Source organism: Gorilla gorilla, chromosome 22, assembly GCF_029281585.2.
Source record: "Gorilla gorilla gorilla isolate KB3781 chromosome 22, NHGRI_mGorGor1-v2.1_pri, whole genome shotgun sequence".
NCBI classification, from domain to species: Eukaryota; Metazoa; Chordata; class Mammalia; order Primates; family Hominidae; genus Gorilla; species Gorilla gorilla.
This window is the reverse complement of record NC_073246.2, coordinates 35338889-35362720: the sequence shown is the minus strand read 5'-3', so window position 1 is coordinate 35362720 and position 23832 is coordinate 35338889. Positions and strand designations below refer to the sequence as shown.

At 40.3% G+C, this 23832-nt stretch overlaps 1 protein-coding gene across 3 annotated transcripts in view; it reads left to right on the top strand.

The window, feature by feature from the left end:
- Positions 1 to 23548, top strand: part of TMEM50B (transmembrane protein 50B) — a 41723-nt gene extending 18175 nt beyond the window's left edge. Inside the window, exons 1-7 of one of the 3 annotated variants that reach the window (XM_019017755.3) lie at positions 2921 to 3141; positions 3746 to 3885; positions 5559 to 5671; positions 7271 to 7338; positions 12165 to 12257; positions 16882 to 16939; positions 21830 to 23548. In XM_019017755.3, coding sequence (XP_018873300.1) covers positions 3787 to 3885; positions 5559 to 5671; positions 7271 to 7338; positions 12165 to 12257; positions 16882 to 16939; positions 21830 to 21875 — 477 coding nt within the window. In that variant the 5' untranslated portion in view covers positions 2921 to 3141; positions 3746 to 3786 and the 3' untranslated portion in view covers positions 21876 to 23548. Of the gene's footprint in view, positions 1 to 2920; positions 3142 to 3745; positions 3886 to 5558; positions 5672 to 7270; positions 7339 to 12164; positions 12258 to 16568; positions 16663 to 16881; positions 16940 to 21829 lie in introns of those variants that run through there. The other 2 variants (XM_019017753.4, XM_055373916.2) reach the window with 2 other exon arrangements.
- Positions 23549 to 23832: the final 284 nt, after the last annotated feature.

Below are 23832 nucleotides of genomic sequence, written 5' to 3'. Positions count from 1 at the left end.
ACTGGAGTGCAGTGGTGCAATCTCGGCTCACTGCAACCTCCACCTCCTGGGTTCAGGCAATTCTACTGCCTTAGCCTCCTGAGTAGCTAGGATTACAGGTGCCCGCTACCATGCCCAGCTAAGTTTTTGTATTTTTAGTGGAGACGGGGTTTCACCATGTTGGCCAGGATGGTCTCGATCTCTTGACCTCGTGATCCGCCCGCCTCGGCCTCCCAAAGTGCTGGGATTACAGGCGTGAGCCATCCTGCCTGGTCTATTTAATTTTTAAATTCAAACATTGTAATTTGCAGTTCTAGAATTTTCTTTCTTTTTTTTTTTTTTTTTTTTTTAGGGGAGTCTCGCTCTGTTGCCCAGGCTGGAGTGCAGTGGTGCCATCTCGGCTCACTGCAAGCTCCACCTCCCGGGTTCTCGCCGTTCTCCTGCCTCAGCCTCCTGAGTAGCTGGGACTACAGGCGCCTGCCACCATGCCTGGCTAATTTTTTGCATTTTTAGTAGAGACGGGGTTTCACCATGTTAGCCAGGATGGTCTTGATCTCCTGACCTCGTGATCCGCCTTGCCTCGGCCTCCCAAAGTGCTGGGATTACAGGCATGAGCCACTGCGCCCAGCCCCTAGAATTTTCATTTGAATCTTTTTACATTTTAATTTATTTTTTAGAGACAGGGTCTTGCTGTGTTGCCTGGGCTGGGCTTGAAGTCCTGGCCTCAAGCAATCTTCCTGCCTCCACCTTCTGAGTAGCTGGGATTACAGGTGCAAGCCATCACATTGGCTCCTGATTCTTTTTTTTTTTTTTTTTTTTTTTTTTTGAGACGGAGTCTCGCTCTGTCGCCCAGGCTGGAGTGCAGTGGCGCGATCTCGGCTCACTGCAAGCTCCGCCTCCCGGGTTCACACTATTCTCCTGCCTCAGCCTCCCGAGTAGCTGGGACTACAGGCGCCCGCCACTGCGCCCGGCTAATTTTTTTGTATTTTTAGTAGAGATGGGGTTTCACCGTGGTCTCGATCTCCTGACCTCGTGATCCGCCCACCTCGGCCTCCCAGAGTGCTGGGATTACAGGCGTGAGCCACCGCGCCCGGCCCTGATTCTTTTTTTAAAAAATAGTTTCCTTTTCTCTACTAAGATTCTCCATTGGTTCAGTTATTTTGACCATGTTTTCCTGTAGGTCCTTGAATATGATTATTATAATGGGTGCTTTAAAGTCCTTGTCTGCTAATTTCAATATCTGAGTCATTTTGGGATTTATTTCTATTGACTGTTCTTTTTCCTCCTTAAAAATAGATCACATTTTCCTGGTTCTTTGCATGTCTAGTAATTTTTTTTAGTATATATTGGACGTTGTGAATAGTATGAGTCAATTTTGTTATCTTCATCTGAAAAGTATTGCTTTTTGTTGTAACAGGCAGTTAAAATATTGGCTGATCACCTTGAAATTGTGGAGACTTGGTTTTATATTTTGTTAGGATATGTTCCCAAGGTGTTTACTGATCCTCCCTGACTTGGTGGAATGAAAATTCCAAAATGTCTCCCTTATGTTAAAGTGTTTGGGGCTCTCTTTGTGACTTACTCCTTTCCGAGATGTCCCCCTTCAATTTCCAGCTGTTATGGTGGTCCTGAACTCCCATCTTCTGGCATCTCAAGCCAAGAAGACTGTGGCTTTTTGCTGCCACTGTGGCCACTTTGTGCCAAGGGGACTCCCTGGGCTGGGAATGGGAGTTTAATGGGGTTCCTAAGGGGAACAGCTGATCCCACTTACTGTGTTTTCTTTCTTTTTTTTCTTTGAGAGGGAGTCTCACTCTGTTGCCCAGGCTGGAGTGCAGTGGTGTGATCTTGGCTCACCCCAACCTCTGCCTCCTGGGATCAAATGATTCTCCTATTTCGGCCTCCTGAGTAGCTGGGATTACAGGCGCATGCTACCATGACTGGCTGATTTTTTTTCTTTTTTGAGATGGAGTCTTTCTCTGTTGCCCAGGCTGGAGGGCAGTGGCTCACTGCAAGCCCCGCCTCCCGGGTTCATGCCATTCTCCTGCCTCAGCCTCCCGAGTAGCTGGGACTACAGGCGCCTGCCATCATGCCCAGCTAATTTTTTTTTTTTTTTGTATTTTTAGTACAGACGGGGTTTCACCGTGTTAGCCAGGATGGTCTCTATATCCTGACCTCGTGATCCGCCTGCCTCGGCCTCCCAAAGTGCTGGGATTACAGGCGTAAGCCACCGAGCCCAGCCAATTTTTGTTTTGTTTTGTTTTTGTTTTTGAGACAGAGTCTCGCTTTGTCTCCCAGGCTAGAGTGCAGTGGCACAATCTTGGCTTACTGCAACCTTCGCCTCCCGGGTTCAAGCGATTCTCCTGCCTCAGATTTTTGTATTTTTAGTAGAGACGGGATTTCACCATGTTGGCCAGGCTGGTCATGAACTCGTGACCTCAAATGATCCACCCGCCTCGGCCTCCCGAAGTGCTGGGATTATAGGTGTGAGCCACCACGCATCTGGCTGTGTTTTCTTTCTTTCAAGAATGAAGTTTCTTTCAATTTCTGCCTGTTTTTCAGCCCTCTCCAGTGCTTTTAATTTTTTTTTATTTATTTCTAGAATTTATGGTGGCCTTGAAACATTTCATGTTTACATAATATCTTTGTTTTTAAAAATAGTATGCTACACTCCTATAGTTATTTAGGCACATGATTTTTCTCCTTCTTCCAGTTATGTCTTACTGCGTTACAGATTAATGCCAAAACCCTGTGGCTTAAAACAGTCATTTTATTATGTTTATTAGATTTTATGGGTCAGGAATTTGGAAGGGGCATAGCCAGGATGATGTATCTCTGCTCCATATATCTGGTGCCTTACCTGGGAAGGCTCAAACTTTTGGGATGGTGCTATAGCTGGATAGCAGTTACCTAAAAGTGTCTTTACTCATGTCTGGCAGTTAATACTAGCTGTTAGCTGGGACCTCAACTGGAACTGTGGGTCAGAACACCTATAAATGGTGTCCTTACAGCATGGTAGCCCGAGCATTAGTGTTCCAGAGAACCAGGCAGATGCTCCATTGCCTTCTGTGACCTGATCTTGGAAGTGGCATGGCAGAAGTTACATAGCATCACTTCCTCTACTCTACTGGTCAACTAGTCTTTATTGTTGACCCAAATTCAAAGGTAGGACATAAATCTACCTCTCAATGGAAGAAGTGTCAAATATTTTAGATATGTTTAATTTATTTCATTTATTTATTTATTTTTGGACAGAGTCTTGCTCTGTTGCCCAGGCTGGAGTGCAGTGGCATAATCTTGCATTGCAATCTCTGCCTTCCAGGTTCAAGCAATTCTTGTGCCTCAGCCTCCCGAGTAGCTGTGATTACAGGCATGTGCCACCACGCCCAGTTAATTTTTTGTATTTTTAGTAGAGACAAGGTTTCATAATATTGGCCAGGCTGGTGTCGAACTCCTGGCCTCAAGTGATCTGCCCACTTTGGCCTCCCAAAGTGCTGGAATTACAGGTGTGAACCACCGCGGCACCTAGCTCCTAGACATGGTTTAAAACGATAGTGCTCATTTATCAAATAGCAAGCTCCCCCTTGGGTCCTAGTGTAGTCCTATATACATCTCAATTAGGTACTTGTTGAAGTATTGAACTTTTCTTAACTATAGTAGAATAGGACCTAAAGTAAAGTTGTGTGTAAAGCTTTAAGAAAGGAGTAAGATATTTTACTTTTAGAAAACATTTTCTTAGGTTGATTAGTTTTTGTCTTTCTGTTTGTAGGATACAGCATTTAATGAAAAATTTATGCTTAAGAAGTAAAAATGGCAGGCTTCCTAGATAATTTTCGTTGGCCAGAATGTGAATGTATTGACTGGAGTGAGAGAAGAAATGCTGTGGCATCTGTTGTCGCAGGTATATTGGTAAGTGAGAAAGACTGGTTGGTGACATGTATCCCTTACCTTTTGCCCTGGAAATTAATGCCAGTTCCTTTGAACTGAGAATGGCTTTCCAGAACTATTCATTTCACTGCTGTTTTGTATAGATTATCAGAGTTCTAGATACTATTGCCAAGCAGAATATGGTATGCCCTGGATTTATTTTGACTTTGTAAATGTGTACTTAATATCTTTTCTTCAGTTCCAGTGATAATATAATTATTATAGGCAATAGCATTTTTAACTTACTGATACAACATATATATAAGTACTTTAAGATCCTTAAAGGCTCAGAATTTGATGTAACCCAAAATTATTGTTGTGACTTATTGAAGGTCAGACAACAGTGACAGTACTCTGCAGATAATAGTAACAACCTTAGGCTCCATTAGAACTGAAGCCCTGCAGCGGCTCTAGGGAAGGAATACTGTCTCTGTTTCCCCAGCTGCAACATCAGGGGAGCATCAGAGGAAGACATTTGTGAAGGAAACTATTGTTTAGTTTTCTTTCCATCATTTTTTTTTTAACTTTAATTGAAAATGACAGGCATAAAACAAAAGCAGAGAGAATGGTATAAAGATTCCATCACCTCCTTTATCCCATGTATCTATCATCCAGCTTCAAAAAAAAAACAACACCCCAAAATCAGGACCTATCTTGGTTTATAATTCCATCAACCACTCTCTGTCCGCACTTTTTTTTTTTTTTTTTTTTTTTAAAGAGACGAGGTCTTGCTATGTTGTACAGCTACTAGAGTACAGTTGCTATTTACAGATGTGGTCGTAGTATACTACAGCTTCAAATTCATGGTCTCAAGCAATCTTCCTGCCTCAGTCTCCCGGGTAGCTGGGACTACAGGTTCATACTACCATTCCTGGCTCCCACAGCATTTTTTGGAAGCAAATTTATCTGTTTACATTTTAAAAATTCATCTCTTTCAATGTACAGTTCTACACCTAAAGTCCAATAGAAAAACAAAATGAAATGAAGCAGAGCAAGAACTAACGATAATTGTGAAGCAGTCTGCTCACTGCAGTCTCCGCCTCTGACTTCCCAGGTTCAAGCAATTCTTGTGCCTCAGCCTCCCAAGTAGCTAGGATTAGAGGCACACGCCACCATGCCCAGCTAATTTTTGTATTTGTATTTGAATGTTTTTGAGACAGAGTCTCGTTCTGTCGTCCAGGCTGGAGTGCAGTGGCGTGATCTCAGCTCATTGCAGCCTCCACCTCCTGGGTTTAAGCGATTCTCCTGCCTCAGCCTCCCGAGTAGCTGGGATTACAGGTGCCTGCCACCATGCCCAGCTAATTTTTGTACTTTTAGTAGAAACGAGGTTTCATCATGTTGACCAGACTGCTCTCAAACTCCTGACCTCAGGTGATTTGCCCGTGTTGACCTCCCAAAGTTTTGGGATTACAGATGTCAGCCACTGCGCCCGGCCTTGTATTTTTAGAAGAGATGAGGTTTTACCATGATGACCAGGCTTGAACTCCTGACCTCAAGTGATCCACCTGCCTTGGCCTCCCAAAGTGCTGGGATTACAGGCGTGAGCCTCTGCACCTGGCCCATTTATATGATCTGTAGGACAAAAGGAATGTTAAAAAGCAGGTATTGTGCTAGCAAGAGTTTTAATGTTTCAGTGACTTGGGCTGTGTTTTAAGTTTTTTACAGGCTGGTGGATAATGATTGATGCAGCTGTGGTGTATCCTAAGCCAGAACAGTTGAACCATGCCTTTCACACATGTGGTGTATTTTCCACATTGGCTTTCTTCATGTAAGTATGAAGATAATTCTCTATTCAAGGTGATTTTTCTAAAAATACTTTCCTGTTAATGTGCAGTGCTTTCTTGAATAACTTTTTAATTTATTTGATAGACTATTTTTTAACATGATACATACATAATTCCCATTTTATTACGATTTTTTTTAACCAAGAATGAGTGTTGGATTTGGTCATATATCTTTTTAGCACCTATAACAATTATCTTGTGATTTTTTTTTTCCTCATATTTTTAAATCTGGTCAGTTACATATTTTGTCAGTTGCAAGATCTACTTTTTCGCATTTTAATACCTCTGAATATCAGGATGCATCTTACAGTCAGTGGTATCTTAAAATTATAATTGATAACATTTTTATTTCTTGTCAGTATTAAAAATTAATGGTGTATCTTAAAACTGATGGCTCTGAGATTTCATGAAACATGTTACGTTTCTGCATTTTTTAGTAGTAAATCATCCATAGGTGTTGTAGTACACTCAACTTTTACCTTGCAGTATTATTATTATTTTTTTTAATGTGCTACTTGACTGTGTTTGCCAGTGTTTGAGGAAAAGGCAAGATTGGCCTCAAAAGAGATTTGTTTGTGGCTTTTGTTTTTATTAAATTATTTTTAAGTTTATGTTACCTCATTTCATAAAAAAGCTTGGAAGCTTTTTATGGATGTCTTTTAACAATTAAAAAATATTAAACATTAAGATTACATCATTTCCTTATACTGTCAGGAGGTTTTTTTGTTTTTGAGACAGAGTCTTACTCTGTTGTTTGGGCTGGACCACACTGGCTTGATCTTGGCTCACTGCAACCTCTGCCTCCCGGGTTCAAGTGATTCCCTTGCCTCAGCCTCCCAAGTAGCTGGGATTACAGGTGCCTGCCACTACGCCCAGCTAATTTTTTGTATTTTTAGTAGAGACGGGGTTCCACCATGTTTGCCAGGCTGGTCTTGAACTCCTGACCTCGTGATTTGCCTGCCGTGGACTCTCAAAGTGCTGGGATTACAGGTGTGAGCCACTGCACCTGGCCAGGAGTTTTAAAAAGGTTATCTTTTGGAAAATGGAACTACTTATATCCATTGTGGCTTCTAAAAAAAGGAAATTCCTGTTACTAATTAATGTACCTTGCTCTAACAAAAATGGAAGGGGAAGCTGAATAAAGTGGGCATATTATACATAAGCTACATTTTCTCTGAGCTTAAGAAATGGATCATAGAAAATCACTTGACTTTTAACACAAAGAGAAACTGTTTAACTCTTGATAATAATGAGAACCTTGAAATGGGATAGCACTGAGTCATTCATGTATAAATGTGAAATAGACAAAGAAACCAGAAAACTGGCCCCTCTTGTATAATCTCTGGAGACAAGTGATAGAAATCTCTTAAAATAAATGTGTTTTCTGGGTGTACTTTATGAAAATAAGACTAATGTAACATTTCTATCAACTAGCATTTTTATTAGGTTAAAAGATATGTTAAATTATTCAGATATTGATTTTAGTTATGAAATAATCTGTTTTCCATCTAAGTGTTATATAAATATTTGAGTATTTTAACAGCGAATACTGAAATTCATTTGATGATTTTGTACCATTCTAGGATAAATGCTGTATCCAATGCTCAGGTGAGAGGTGATAGCTATGAAAGCGGCTGTTTAGGAAGAACAGGTAAAGATACTTTGAGCTGTTAATGTGTGTTGACAAAATAGAAATTTGTCACCAGAAAAGCCTCTCTTGTGAGTCTTTATTCAGGACTGGTAATGATTATATAGAATATTTTTTATTTGCTTTAAAACAAAGTTTTAGTGTTATTCAAATCCTTAAGAAAGTTATTGCTAGAAGTTACTGTTTTTGTCATGCTACACTGCCCATGATATAGATAAAAAATGTTGCTATTCAAATGGATCTTGGACTCCAGTGCTAATGATGGATTTATTATTATCCCAATTGTTGACCAATAATGTTACTTACAAGATGGCTGACTATGATTATTAACAGGAAAGTAATGAACACATTAGGGGATCAAACCTAGGACTACAGTGTCTTTACATTCACTTCTGATCACCTGAGTAGCCACCCACAGACTGCAACAAAATTGTTCAGAAGAAAGATGCTATTTGTCTACACATAAATTAGTTTTTATAGTTTGAATTCATTTGAATTGTCATCCAATTTTTTTTTTTTTTTTGAGACGGAGTTTAGCTCTTCTTTCCCAGGCTAGAGTGCAGTGGTGGGTTTTTGGCTCACCGCAGCCTCCACCCTCTGGGTTCAAGCAATTCTCCTGCCTCACCCTCCCGAGAGCTGGGATTTCAGGCATGCGCCACCATGCTTGGCTAATTTTGTAGTTTTAGTAGAGATGGGGTTTCTCCATGTTGATCACGCTGGTCTCGAACTCCCGACCTCAGGTGATCCACCCCCCCTTGGCCTCCCAAAGTGCTGAGATTACAGGAGTGAGCCACCGAGCCCGGCCCAATTGTGTTTTTTAAACATTTATGGCCGGGCGCAGTGGCTCACACCTGTAATCCCAGCACTTTGGGAGGCTGAGACGGGTGGAACAGCTAAGGTCAGGAGTTCGAGACCAGCCCTGCCAACATGGAGAAACCCCGTCTCTACTAAAAAATATACAAAATTAGCCAGGTGTAGTGATACACTTCTGTAGTCCCAGCTACTTGGGAGGCTGAGGCAAGAGAATCGCTTGAACCCGGGAGGCAGAGGTTGCGGTGAGCCGAGATCACCTCATTGGACTCCAGCCTGGGCAACAAGAGTGAAACTCCGTCTCAAAAAAAAAAAAAAAAATTTACATTATAATATGAAGAAATTAAGGTACAGTGGGCTTACATAATGTGTCCAAAGTCACAGAGCAAGTAAGTGGTGGAGCCAGGATTGAACACGGACAGTCTGGCTCCAGAGCCCATGCTTTTAGCCACTATGCTGTGCTTGTTTCCCATCTAGAACCATTTGGTCACTTTGTCTGGTTTGGTATCACGTGTATATTTTTTCTTTTTGTTAGCTTAATTGAATATAATTTAAGTATAATAAAATTCACTAATGTATTTATTATTTTATTAATTTTTTTTGAGACAGAGTCTCACTCTGCCACCCAGGCTGGAGTGCAGTGGCATGATCTTGGCTCACTGCAGCCTCAACAGCCTGGGCTCGAGTGATCCTCCTGCCTCAGTTTCTCAAGTAGCTGTGATTATAGGCACATGCTGCTGCGCCCAGCTAATTTATTTATTTTTTGTAGAGACAGGGTTTTACCACGTTGTTCAGGCTGGTCTTGATCTCCTGGCCTCACGCTATCCACCTGGCCTCAAGCTATCAGCCTCCCAAAGTGCTGGGATTGCAGGCATGAGCCACCATGCCTGGCCAGAATCCACCAATTTAAAGTGTACAATTTGATGAGCTTGATCAAATGTGTACAGTTACAGTTGTGTAACTACCACTACAATCATGATACAGAACATTTCCATTACCCCAAAAAGTTCCCTCATACCCCTTTTTATAGTTAATACTCTTCCCCTCACCTCCTGGCCACTACTGATCTACTTTCTATGATGGTTGCTTTGCCTTTTCTATGATTTCATATAAATGGGATCGTATAGTAAGTATCATAGCCTTTTAAACCAAATAAAGCAGCTTTGAAGAGCTTAGCTTTCTTTTCTACTTGATGTTTTATTTTTTTAATTTTGTATTTATTTTGTTTGAGATGGAGTCTCGCTCTGTCACCCAGACTGGAGTGCAGTGGTGCGATCTCAGCTCATTGCATCCTCTGCCTCCCAGGCTCAAGCAATTCTTCTGCCTCAGCCTCCTGAGTAGCTGGGATTACAGGTGCCTGCCACCACGCCCGGCTAGTTTTTGTATTTTTGGTAGAAACTGGGTTTCACCATGTTGGCCAGGCTGTTCTCAAACTCCCGACCTCAGGTGATGCACCCGCCTTGGCCTCCCAAAGTGCTGGGATTACAGGCATGAACCACCATGCCCAGCCTTCTACCTGATGCTTTAAATGCTGATGTAGATTTTGTAACCTCACTTCTACTGGAATCCATGGAGAATTTGCAAGAGGGTGTAATGACAAATGACAGATGAGCCTAAGTTTAAAGTGCACAATACGTGTGTGTATGCGCATGCGATTGCGCTTACTTTTCATCATATCCTGTATGTCAGCCTCAGCAGTAATGTCAGGAATGAGGGAAGGTAAAGAAAAAAATATATATTAGCAAGTGAAGATGTTGTATGTAAAGCATACAATAATGTACTCCATCATTTTTCTTTCAGGAATATTCCACGGACATTGCTGTGAATTATGTTACTATTATCTTTTTTTGAGACGAGGTCTTGCTCTGTCGCCCAGGCTAGAGTGCAGTGGCATGATCATAACGCAGAAAAGCCTTGAACTCCTGGGCTCAAGCAATCCTCCCCTCTCAGCCTCCAGAGTAGTTGGGATTACCGGTGTAAGCCACTGTGCCTGGCCACTATTATCTGTTTTTTATAGGAAGTTTCACTGTAACTTATCCGAAGTTTTTCAGCTTAAAAGTGGAACCTGTATTTGTCTTTGGTCTGTCTGGTTCCCAAGCCCGTCGTTTTTACCCTAAGTGATTATTATATTTTATTCTATGATATTCCCTATTCTATTAAAATTAACAGTAGAGTTTATATTTTTATATTGTGCATATAGTGCAATTTCTGTCTAGTGTTTCAAAAATTAAGGACAAACTGTCTTATAGTCATGCCCAGGTATTGCTACTCTTAAGCTTTTGTACTGCTTAAGTGGTTTATCTGTAAACTATCTCTATTTAGTTCCCGGAGGAATTAATAGGAAAGTATCAAAATAATAAATATACTATAAATGAAACAGCTAAATAATAAAACTATAAAAAAGAACAGGAACTAGGTAGAAAAATGATCATTGTACTTAGAACCTGGGACAAGATGGATGCTTTTAATTGTTCATTAACCTTAACTCAGAGCTTCCTTGTAGCCAAAGCAAACAAGAGAAAATGTTATAGTTTTATTTTTTTGCTAAACAAAAGCATACTTCTTTTTCTTTTTTTTCTCTTTTTGTTAATATGCCCTCAGACATACTTACTTTACAAGAGAAATTTTTTTCTTGTTTAATTCTATTAGAAAGTTTAATGTATATAGCCGTAAATAAAGGACATGATGGAAAATAATTGTAAGGATTTTTTTTTTTTTTTTTGAAACAGTTTTGCTTTGTTGCGCAGGCTAGAGTGCAGTGGCATGATCTCGGCTCACTGCAACCTCTGCCTCTCAGGTTCAAGCAATTCTCTTGCCTCAGCCTCTTGAATAGCTGGGACTACAGGCACCCGCCACCAAGCCCGACTGATTTTTTTTTCTTTTAGTAGAGATAGGGTTTTACCATGTTGCCCAGGCTGGTCTCGAACTCCTGAGCTCAGGCAATTCGCCCACCTTGGCCTCCCAAATTTCTAGGATTACAGGTGTGAGCTACCATGCCCCGCCTTTAAGGATTTTTAATAGTTCCTTTTATTCACGTTAGATAAAAGCTATGATTGAATATAATTTAGAGATTGTATTTCTCCAAAGAACTAAACATTACTGTTTATTTCTGGAGATCTGCTTAGTATTGTAATAACATTTAGATAATATAGAGACCTATTTCTCTCAGATATCAGCTGTTCTAACCATTATGAACTTTGATCAGTGCTTCTTCCTTATCTGGTGTCTAAAATGAATCTTTTCCCTGGTAACAAAATATTTGCAACTGAGGCAAATTTAGTTTTCTGTTATGGAAATTGGCTAGGATTTTATTTTTACTTCAGTGGAGCTTTCTTCCCCTTCCAGAGGTTGATGGGGCTGTCAGTATACCTGTGAACAGGATCTGGTGCAAGTATTAACCTGCTTTCCTAAAAATATGTTGAATCTACTCAAGTGTCCAGATGATTTACATTATCGAGATCTAGAATTTTGTTCAATACAGGGTTGAAGAGATACTTCTGATTTTGAAGTTTTCATGAATATGTGGTACAGATTGGCTGCCTCAGCAATAAAAAAGCCTGAATATACTCCTAAAGAATGGCCGTTATTTGTACCATATTGAATAATGGTGTGATTATAGAAGCTTACCATTGATTAAAAAGGGACATATTAGTCCTTCTTCATTTGAAGTCTCTCATTCCTATGTGGTGATGGCTATCCGGAATACATATGCTACTTTTAATAGAGCAATTATTTTGGTAATATATACAACGGTGTAATTTTTTAATTAGGGCATTCGTTTCTCTAGTCAGTAAAAAGGTAACTTTCTTTTTTTCCTTTTCCATGTATGGTTTAACTTCTTATAGTTTTTTTTTTTTAAATCATCATTCATTTAACTTACAGCAGATTTATATAAATATATGACTATCTTTGATATGTATAATATATACTAGGCTAACAGGGCTCCTAGTATTATGTATTCCTAAGACGTTACAGAGCTGCAAAAATGAACAAAATCATAAAGCCTCTTCTCTACACAGGTGCTCGAGTTTGGCTTTTCATTGGTTTCATGTTGATGTTTGGGTCACTTATTGCTTCCATGTGGATTCTTTTTGGTGCATATGTTACCCAAAGTAAGTATATATTCTTCTTGTATTTTATAGGAGAGATTCAGATATGTCTTTTATATTTGGCTTACTCTACCTTGAGTACAATTTAGTATAATTGTTCACTTAGATTGAAGATACTACTCTGTGTGAAGATACATGAGTTTAATAAAACTTGTCAGTGGGAACACTTAGTGCAGTAGGATAGCCCTGGTTAGGAAATCCAAGCCACTGACAAAGCTGGTACCTCTCAGCTGTCTCCAGACTTTCTGCTTTCCTTCCTTACCTTAGACAGCCAGGATTTTATGCTAGAGGCCCATTTACTGGGAGTTGCAGTAGAAAAAGTGAGAAACCAGTACAGGTGTACACTCCCTTATATACAATTCTAAAATCCACAAAATGCTGAAAATCAAGTTATTTATAACTAGTCTGGCAGCAAAACCTGACCTAAACTGACATGGAGCTCACTATTTTCTTTATCCCATTTAGTGTAAGTATTCAAATGTTTTATTGTAGGAATGAAAATAGATATATTAGATTGTAGGATGTGCTTGTCTATACCGACCTGGCAGTGCTATGTAGTATATGTGCTTTCCCTTACTGTTCTTAAACCTGAAGAATTCTGAATCCCAAAATATATCTTGCCCCAGGGATTTCAGATAAGGGGTATAGACCCCTTATTTGATAATCTATGGATTGCCAGTAGATAATCTTTCGTTTCGTTAACACCTTCTCTCTCCAACCTAATCCTGTAATTTTTTTTTGAGACGGAGTCTCGCTCTGTCACCCAGGATGGAGTGCAGTGGTGTGATCTCAGCTCACTGCAACCTCCGCCTCACAGGTTCAAGTAATTTGCCTGTCTCAGCCTCCCAAGTAGCTGGGATTACAGGTGCACGCCACCACACCCAGCTAATTTTTGTATTTTTTTAGTAGAGACAGGGTTTCACCATGTTGGCCAGGCTGGTCTCAAACTCCTGACCTCAAGTGATCCACACCCATCTTGGTCTCCCAAAGTGCTGGGATTACAGGTGTGAGCCACCATGCCCAGCCAATCCTGTAATTTTTAAGTCACGGGTACAGGGGGAGTTTTTTAAGGGCAAGAGTGAACACATATGTATACTCTTCATACAGAAACAGCTGATGGAGTGGGATGAGCTCTCATTACACCATGCTGAAATCTCTGGCTCTGCCAGGTGCCATAGCTTTTCATTCACGGTAGTGATGAAAAATAGAACCCAGTTTCAGAAATGTCTCTGGAAGCGTCGGAAGACTGTTTCACTGGCCCTCTTCCTTTGCTCCTAAGACAGGAGTCAGTTTCAGAGAACGCAGTTTATTCATCCTCTGACTCCTCTACCTCTGGAATCTCTTTGTCAGCCTTCTTTGCTTAACTGTCACATCTCCTTGTCCTGACTCACAGCTGGTTTTTGAATACTTTTGATAGTATCATTTAAGTCTCATAGTTTGATCAGTATAAGATCTTTGGAATACTTTTGTTTTTCTTTTGTCTTTCACTTGGTACAAAATAAGTCAGATTACAAGAGGACAGTGGTTGGCTTAAATAACATTGGTCACCAACTGTATCTAAAATGTGTTTTTTAGTTAATTAAAAATACTGCTAGAGCACATAATTCTGGTATGAAGCATATCTGAAGGAAAATGCTTTTTTAAAGATAGCTTCATTGAGATATAATTTGCATACCATATAATTCAGCCATTTAAAATATGCAGTTCAGTGTTTTTAGTATTTTCACAGAATTATGCTACCATCATCACAATCCAATTTGAGAATATTTTTATCACTGCCATACCCATTAGCAGTCACTCCCCATTACTCCTTCCCCTAGCCCTAGGCAGCCACTAATGTACTTTCTGTCTGTATCTATTTCATACACATGGAATCTTATAGGAAAGTGTTTTTTTGAGACAGAACCTTGCTCTGTCACCCAGGCTGGAGTGCAGTGGTGTGATCTCGGCTCACTGCAACCTCTGCTTCCCAGGTTCAAGCAATTCTCCTTTCTCAGCCTCCTAAGTAGCTGGGACTGCAGGTGCATGCCACCACGCCCAGATAATTTTTGTATTTTCAGTAGAGATGGGGTTTCACCATATTGGTCAGGCTGGTCTCGAATTCCTGACCTCAGGTGATCCACCCACCTCAGCCTCCCAAAGTGCTGGTATTACAGGTGTGAGCCACTGTGCCCAGCCGGAAAGTGTGTTTTAAACTCATTTTATCCCTGACTGTAAGAAGGGCGGGCTGCTGTCACTGATTTTCTTAAAAGGTCTCCATAGTTACGTTAAAGAAAAACTTTAGATAAATTAGCAATTTGAGCAAACCAAGAAGAGGTTCGGAGAGCTTCACCCAGCAGCATGAGCAGCTGTAGGCTGAACACAAGGCAAAGACAATAAATTTTTAGATTGTCTGTAGCTATATGTTTGTCTTATTTGTGCATGGTCTCATCAGTTGGCTGCTTGGGATTGGCTAAAGCTTAGCTGTTTGTGATTGACTAAAATTCAGCTATTTATTAAAAAATATAACCCTAGGTTTCAGTTCGTTTACATAAGTTAGGTTCCGGGGGGTGGGTTGGGGTCACACAGGAACTCAGAGTAGGGAGATAGCCTCAAGTTAATGGCTTCCTGCTTATTTACTTTAGCAGTTGAAGTGATCCATGAGCTTTACAGTTTCTATAGTGAAAATAGGAATAAATTGCCATTTCTGTAAGGTATGTAGGGAAATATTGTTTGTAAAGGCAGTACTATTGTTGAGTGTATTTTTTTTTTTTTTTTGAGTTGGAGTTTCACTCTTGTCGCCCAGGCTGGAGTGCAATGGCACAGTCTCGGCTCACTGCAACCTCTGCCTCCCGGGTTCAAGCGATTCTCCTGCCTCAGCTTCCCGAATAGCTGGGATTATAGCCGCCTGCCACAACTCCCAGCTAATTTTTTGTATTTTTAGTAGAGACAGGGTTTCACCATGTAGGCCAAGCTGGTCTTGAAGTCCTGATCTCAGACGATCTACCCACCTTGGCCTCCCAAAGTGTTGGGATTACAGGCATGAACCACCGCTCCCGGCCAATTGTATCTTAATATTTAAAGAACTAGTAAATATTGATAAATTTCTTGATTGTGAATTTCATCTTTCTGTTTCAACAGCATTACTCATTTAAATATACTTTTCTTTTTTTTTTTAAGATGGAGTTTCGCCCTGTCATCCAGGCTAGAGTGCAGTGGTACAGTCTTGGCCCACGGCAACCTCTGCCTCCTGGGTTCAAGTGATTCTCCTGTCACAGTCTCCCAAGTAGCTGGGATTACAGCCATCCACCACCACACCTGGCTAATTTTGTATTTTTAGTAGAGACAGGGTTTCCCCATGTTGGCCAGGCTGGTCTCAAACTCCTGACCTCAAGTGATCTACCCGCCTTGGCCTCCCAAAGTACTGGGATTACAAGCGTGAGTCACCACGCCCAGCCTAAATATACTTTTCTATTTGTAAAGTGAATATGACTTTATTTCAGAGAGCATTTCTAGGCCATGTTTCAAATCTTTTACTGTACAGATTTGCTTGAACTATTAATATTCATAGTAATAGCTAACTTTTATATATTACTTTATAGTGCTAGATACTGTTCTAAGCACTATATAGAGTCACTCATCTAATTCTTACACTCTGGAGTAGGTGCTATTACAATGCCCGTTTTACAGGTGAGGAAATGAAGATATGCTGAGGTTAAATAATTTGCCCAAGGTCATACAGTTAGTCATTGGTGTAGATAGGATTCAAACCTGGGTCTGGCTCAAACTTGGAGCTCTTAACCATGCTGCTGTATTGTTTGCTATGATATCAAGAGCTCAGAATTGAACCAGTTGCTTCATCTTCTCCAGTATTTTTTAAATCAACATTTGTAGTTTTACAAAAGTTAATAATCCACAAAAATTTAAGTAGTTTCCATTTTGTTTCTTTTCTTTTCCTATAAAGATAGTAACCATTTCCTCCAGGATAGATTCAGTGAAAGAGAATGATGATAAATTCTAACTGTTATTTATATCTGACATATTTGCATAATAAAACTCCTGGATTGAGAGCCAGGCATTGTGGTGTGTGCCTGTAGTCCCAGCCACTTGGGATGCTGAGGCAGGAGGATCACTTGAGCCCAGGAGTTTGGGCTGTAGTTTGCTATGATTGTGCCTGTCAGTAGCTGCTGCACTCCAGTCTGGGCAATATAGTGAGGCCCCATTTCTTTAAAAACAAACACAAAAAACCTCTTGAATTCATGAAAGAAAATAAATTAACAGACTGTTTAAAAGTCAAGAATTTATTTTGTGTGTTTTTACGATTTTGCATTTCAGTGTTGGCCATAGGAGGCAAAGGAGCAAGTTACTGCTTCCTCAGCAGTTTTGATGTAGCTAGAATCAGCAATTACTTTGACTAAAAGAAAACTTTGTAAGTTCATTGACTTTTATCCAGAGTAAGAGCAGTTCTTTGCTTTGGGGGAATTAAATTGGCATTTTCTTCTTTCAGTTTCATTATAGATGTCTTAGAGTTAATGAATAATAGCAGTATGTTGTAATATACAAAATGTATCATTATGAATGGCACTGATACTTTATTACTGCCGTTTGCCTATATAACCGTCTAATCTGTTTTACTTTATGTATGTAGATACTGATGTTTATCCGGGACTAGCTGTGTTTTTTCAAAATGCACTTATATTTTTTAGGTAAGTTGCCTAATTTTTTAACCACGCCTGTAACATTTACAGAAATGTCAACTTAATTAAGGCAGCATATATATGGAACACATATAAATCCCATGGATTGGTTACAATGATAGAACTTCTTTTAAAAGGTGAGAATTCCACTGTTACATAAGAGCAGACAGGCCTTTTAACTAGAGGTCTTGCTGTGTATCAAGACTTTAGCCGGATCCTTTATATATTTTACCCTTTGAATTCACATTTAGGCCAAGTGCTGTGGCTCATGCCTGTAATCCCAGCACTTTGGGAGGCTGAAGTGGGTGGATTGCTTAAGTCTAGGAGTTTAAGACCAGCCTGGGCAACATGGCAAAACCCTGTCTCTATAAAAAAATATAAAAATTATCTGGTTGTGGTGGTGTACAGTGCCAGCTACTCAAGAGGCTGAGGTGGGAGAATTGCTTGAGCCGAGGAGGTTGAGGCTGCAGTGAGGCGAGGCTGCAGTGAGGCAAGGCTGCACCACTGTACTCCAGCCTGGGCAATAGAGTGAGACCAAAATAAAATAAAATAATGCATTTAATTATTTTAAATATATGTCAGGTGTTATTCCCATTTTATTTATTTTTATTTTTATTTATTTATTTATTTATTTTTTGCGATGGAGTCTCACCCTGTAGCCCAAGCTGCCTTAGTGCAGTGGAACAATCTCGGCTCACTGCAGCCTCCGCCTCGGGACTCAAGTGATTCCCATGCCTCAGCCTCCCGAGTAGGTGGGACTACAGGTGCACACCACCACACCCAGCTAATTTTTTGTATTTTAGTAGAGACGAGGTTTCACCATATTGCCCAGAGTGGTCTCGAACTCCTGAGCTCAGACGATTTGCCTGCCTCGGCCTCCCAAAGTGCTGGGATTATAGCCATCACACCCAGTGTTATTCCCATTTTATAGATGAGGAAATAAAGTTTAGAGCTTGCTTTAGGATGCCTAGCTAGTAAATGAGAAGCCTGGATTTGAATCCAGACTGCTGCTTCCATAGCCTGTGTCTTATTAAAAAACCCTATCAGACCCATTGTTTCACTTGACTAGCCTTTCGGAAAAAAAAAAATTAACAACAACAGGCAAAGTACCTTTATGAAGAAAAAAGGAAAAACCAGAATTAATACCTAGTGGCCAGCCAGGTGTGGTGGCTCATGTCTGTGATCCCAGCACTTTGGGAGGCTGAAGCAGGTGGATCATCTGAGGTCAGGGGTTTGAGACCAGCCTGGCCAACATGGTGAAACCCCATCTCTAATAAAAATACAAAAATTAGTCAGGCATGGTGGTGTGTGCCTGTAATCCCAGCTACTCGGAAGGCTGAGGCAGGAGAATCACTTGAACCCGGGAGACACGGGGGTTGGAGTGAGTTGAGATAGTGCCACTGCATTTCAGCTTGGGTGACAGAGCAAGACTCCATATCAAAATAATAATAATAATTAATACATGGTATGCATATTATATACAAAACCTGTTGGGAAATTGTTTTCTGAATGCCCTTTTAAGAAAAAGTAAGTGGAAAAATAAACCAATATTAAAAGTATTTTTTAGGGGCAGTCGTCTAAAATATCCCCAAAATGAAGTCCATTCTATGCTTTTTAGAATGAATGTCTTTTTTTTTTTTTTTTTGAGCTGGATTCTTGTTCTGTTGCCCAGGCTGATGTGCAGTGGTGCAATCTCAGCTCAATGCATCCTCTGCCTCCCAGGCTCAAGCAGTTCCGTGCCTCAGCCTCCCAAGTAGCTGGGATTGCAGGCATGCACTGCCACACCCAGCTAATTTTTGTATTTTTAGTAGAGATGGGGTTTTGCCATGTTGACCAGGCCCGGTCTCGAACTCCTGACCTCAAGTGATCTGCCCACCTCAGCCTCCCAAAGTGGTAGGATTACAGGTGTGAGCCACCATGCCCAGCCTAGAATGAATGTCTTTTAATGTCAACATAGGATATTTAGGTATATATTTATAAAATTTTATCTGCCTCTGTCCCCACCCCCCATAAATCATTAAGTAAGTTCTAAGCCTTGAAAAACTTTGCTTTTGTCACTGGTTTTAAGTAATTTGATTACGATGTACTGTGGTCTAGTTTTCTTGATATTCCTTCTGCTTGGTGTATATTGAGTTTCTTGGATCTGTAGGTTTATAGTTCATCAATAAATCTAGATTCTTTTCAGCCATTATTTCTTCAAGCATTTTTTGTGTCCACTCCACCCTCCCTCTGGGATTTCAATTACAGGTTATAATAGGCTGCTCGAAGTTGTCTCACAGCTTGCTAATGGTCAGTTTTTTTTTTCCTCTTTGTGTTTCAGTTTGGATAGTTTCTATTGTTACATTTTAAAATTAATCTCGGCTGGGCATGGTGGCTCACACCTGTAATCTCAACACTTTGGGAGGCCAAGGCGGGTGGATCACTTGAGGTCAGGAGTTCGAGACCAGCCTGGCCAACATGGTGAAACCTCATCTCTACTAAAAATACAGACATTAGCTGGGCATGGTGGTGCATGCCTGGAATCCCAGCTACTCGGAAGGCTGAGGCCAGAGAATCACTTGAACCCAGGAGGCTGAGGTTGCAGTGAGCCGAGATCACACCATTGCTGAGCAACAGAGCGAGACTTCATCTCAAAATAAATAAATACATAAATAAATAAAATTAATCTCTCTATTGTCACTTTGAAGAATTAAATAAATTAATCTCTACTTCTGCAATGTCTAATCTATGCCATCCAGTGATTTTTTCATCTCAGACATTGTATTTTCTCTCTCTAGAAGCTTGATTGGGTCTTTAAAAATATTTCTGATGTCTTCCCTTAACATGCTCATGCCCTCTTCCACCTTCTTGAACACACAGAGTATATTTATAGCTATCTCAGGGTCCTTGTCCAATTGTCTGTGTCATTTCTGCATCTGCTTCTACTGATTTTTTCTGCTTCTGTTTACTCTTCATTGTGGACCTATTTTCCCTTATTTGGTGCTTTGCATACAATTTGTTGGGACTGGATCTTTGCTAGTCCTTTAAATGTTTTTAAGCTTTGTTTTGGGATGCAGTTAGGTGACTCAGAAACAATCAGAAACAATTTGATCCTTTTATGTCTCTTCAGCTTTGTTATAGGCAGGACCAGAGCAGTTGTAGCCCAGGACTGATTTGTCCCCCTACTAAGGCAGTCATACCCTTTGAGTGTTTCCACGCTCTGATGCTTCATGTATTCCGAGGTTTCTCTACTCGACTTGTGAGAGTATGAACTCTCTTCCAGCCTTGTGGTAGCTCTGGCACATGTTCTTTCCAGTGGTTCTTTCCTTCCCTTGGGTAGTTTCCTCTTATGTATAGACTGATCAGTACTCAGCCACAGACTGAAGGAGCACCCCCTGCAGATCTCCTGCGTTCCCTCTGTGTGGCTGTCTGTACGCTGCATGGCAAACTCTAGCCATGTGGTCTCCCCCCACTCTCAGACCACCATGCTCTACCTGGATTTCCCCTTGTGGCCTTGACACTCCTGGTTTTGAAAGATGTTTGGCAGTTTCTGCTGTCTTTTATGTCAAAGACATGTGACTGACAGCCTTCTGGGGATATGATAAGTTGTTATGAAGACATTTTAGGCAGTCTTTAGAGATTAAGTTTAAGTTCAGATTCAACACTTTGTGGTGGTAGATGAATCCACTTAAATGACAATTGGATGAACAGAAACCTTGTATGCTCAGGTGGACATAGTTGACAGCTGTGTCATCTATGTGCTCTGCCCAGAGGCTGGCAAGTTATCAGGCAGCCTGTATGCTTCCTGTGTGCTGGACCTGTTCCAAGCTCTGGGGTACAACCTCTTTTATTTACATCTCTGGTCACTCCTCTGTTTCCCTTGCAAGCTGATCCTCCACTCCCTGCCTACTACCTTTTGAAGTCTCTTAAAGCTCTGTTCTTGGCCTTAAGAAACTCCTTGTTATTTTTCTGTCTCTGGGTGAACTCATGTGTACTTAGGACTCCAATTATTGCTTATATGCCAGTGAGTCACAGATGTCCCTTTCCAGGCCTAAACCGTATATCGAGATTCCTACTTCACATCCCTTCTTGGGTTGCTGACATTTCAAATCCAAAACATTTAGTATGCCCACAGCTCAACTCATGGCCCTGGAGTGTCCCATCTCTCTGCTCCCGCCTCCTTATCCTCTCTCACTTTGCCGAGATAATTCCCCCTCTTCTTTTGGATCTCAATTCAGTCACCACTCCTCAGGAAAACCTTTCCTGACCTCTCTAACTAGGTCTGATCCTTATGTTTCACTCTGAGGATACTGTGCACCTCTCATTTATAGCATTTTTTTATAGGTGGAATTTTATATTTATTTGATTGTCTCCTTATTAGACCCTTAGCTCCATTAGGGAGCAAGTTAGTCTGGACTCAGTCTCACCCCAGCACTTAGGTGCTTGGTACGTAGCCACTTTTCAGTGCACAATAATTATTTGTTGAAGGAATGAAGAATTGCAGCATGGTCTGTTGTCGGGTGCTTCAGTTACTGTAATTTAGATATGGTAGGCTCCTGGAGACATAAAATGGCCCTAATGCCTGTCACTATGAGAATGGTCTCTCTCTTTTTTTTTTTGATTTATTGATTCATTTTTTTGTTTCTAAGTCATAGAGAAATGTCTCTTTTCCTTACAAGTTGCCTGTTAATAACTTCCCAGGCTTTAAGAAAGAATACAGTTATGCTCAGCCATCGTAGTTAACAGACTGCTTTACAAAATAAGCAAATTAAGACCAAGACTGCCATGATGTCTAATTTAATTTTTAAAATTGATAGAAAGCAATCAGTGAAGTACCTGTCAAAGCATATTGAGAAAATGAATTCTGTGTTGCTTGTTCCATCGGTTTTTTCCTCATGATTTGTTTTCCTATCTTTCTAGCACTCTGATCTACAAATTTGGAAGAACTGAAGAGCTATGGACCTGAGATCACTTCTTAAGTCACATTTTCCTTTTGTTATATTCTGTTTGTAGATAGGTTTTTTATCTCTCAGTACACATTGCCAAATGGAGTAGATTGTACATTAAATGTTTTGTTTCTTTACATTTTTATGTTCTGAGTTTTGAAATAGTTTTATGAAATTTCTTTATTTTTCATTGCATAGACTGTTAATATGTATATAATACAAGACTATATGAATTGGATAGTGAGTATCAGTTTTTTATTCCTGAGATTTAGAACTTGATCTACTCCCTGAGCCAGGGTTACATCATCTTGTCATTTTAGAAGTAACCAGTCTTGTCTCTCTGGCTGGGCACGGTGGCTCATGCCTGTAATCCCAGCACTTTGGGAGGCCAAGGCGGGCCGATTGCTTGAGGTCAAGTGTTTGAGACCAGCCTGGCCAACATGGCGAAACCCCATCTACTAAAAATACAAAAATTAGCCAGGCATGGTGGTGGGTGCCTGTAATCCCAGCTACCTGGGAGGCTGAGGCAGGAGAATCGCTTGAACCCGGGGGGCAGAGGTTGCAGTGAGCTGAGTTTGCGCCACTGCACTCTAGCCTGGGGGAGAAAGTGAAACTCCCTCTCAAAAAAAAAGAAAGACCACTCTCAGTATCTCTGATTTCTGAAGATGTACAAAAAAATATAGCTTCATATATCTGGAATGAGTACTGAGCCATAAAAGGTTTTCAGCAAGTTGTAACTTATTTTGGCCTAAAAATGAGGTTTTTTTGGTAAAGAAAAAATATTTGTTCTTATGTATTGAAGAAGTGTACTTTTATATAATGATTTTTTAAATGCCCAAAGGACTAGTTTGAAAGCTTCTTTTAAAAAGAATTCCTCTAATATGACTTTATGTGAGAAGGGATAATACATGATCAAATAAACTCAGTTTTTTATGGTTACTGTGAAAAGACTGTGTAAGGCAGCTCAGCACCATGCTTCTCGTAAAAGCAGCTTAAATTATCCACTGGGGTTATCTTTTGACAACTTGTCATTATCTGATGTTACACAATTCAATAGCAAGCAAGTTTGAGACAATCGCAGTTTAAAAGCATGAACCATTTAACAAAAAGTGGAATAATTAAAGCACTTCTTCCCAAAGGGAATTATCACCTAGTGAAAAATTATGCGTTTCATCTACTCAGTTACCAACTGCAAGTCTCTCCTCGCTCTAGCTCTCAAGCTTTGGGTGAATACTCCTGTGAAATATATCTTCAACTTGAAAGTTCATACTCCAATCAAAAACTCCTTTTACTGAGTTTGCAGTACTGTATTTGCACTGTTTGTATTCCTCTGGGCCCTTATTGCTACTTTTGCTTTCCTTTGTTACATAGATTTTGTGTTGCACTTTTTCTCCAGAGGGGTGTTGTAGAGCCTTGGTTGTATGAATAATACCAGTGGTAGTGTCCACGGCTCTAATGTAAGCCCATTTGGCATCACTCCTCTCCTCTCTCTGAGAGGATTTCTTGTGCACAGAGTATGAAGCAGTTGTGGAGCACTGTGCCTTTGTCAAGATACCATCTTGTTTGATGACTTCTTTCTTTGCTGTTTTTTCTTCAAAATGTTAGTAAGCTCTGTCATGCTTCTAACAAATTGTAAGACTAATTATTTGTTTCCACCTCATAACCTGTTGCAATAAATATTACTTCTCATACAGTTTAATATTGTTGTTTGTTGGAGAAAATGAACCATAAAAATTGATTTGCTGTTCAGTTTTCAATTATTCAAGTACACCCAATTAAAGATGCAGTTATGTTTATAAAATAAGAAGAAATAGACTTGTAAAATGCTTATGTGAGGGTTATTGAAGGTTTCCCTGAAGACTGACTGGAAATGGTGGCTGTTTTTTTCTATTTCTGACTCGGCCATGAATTTTTTTTTTTTTTTTTTTTTTTTAAAACAATATCTCACTCTGTTGCCTAGGCTGGAGTGCAGTGGTG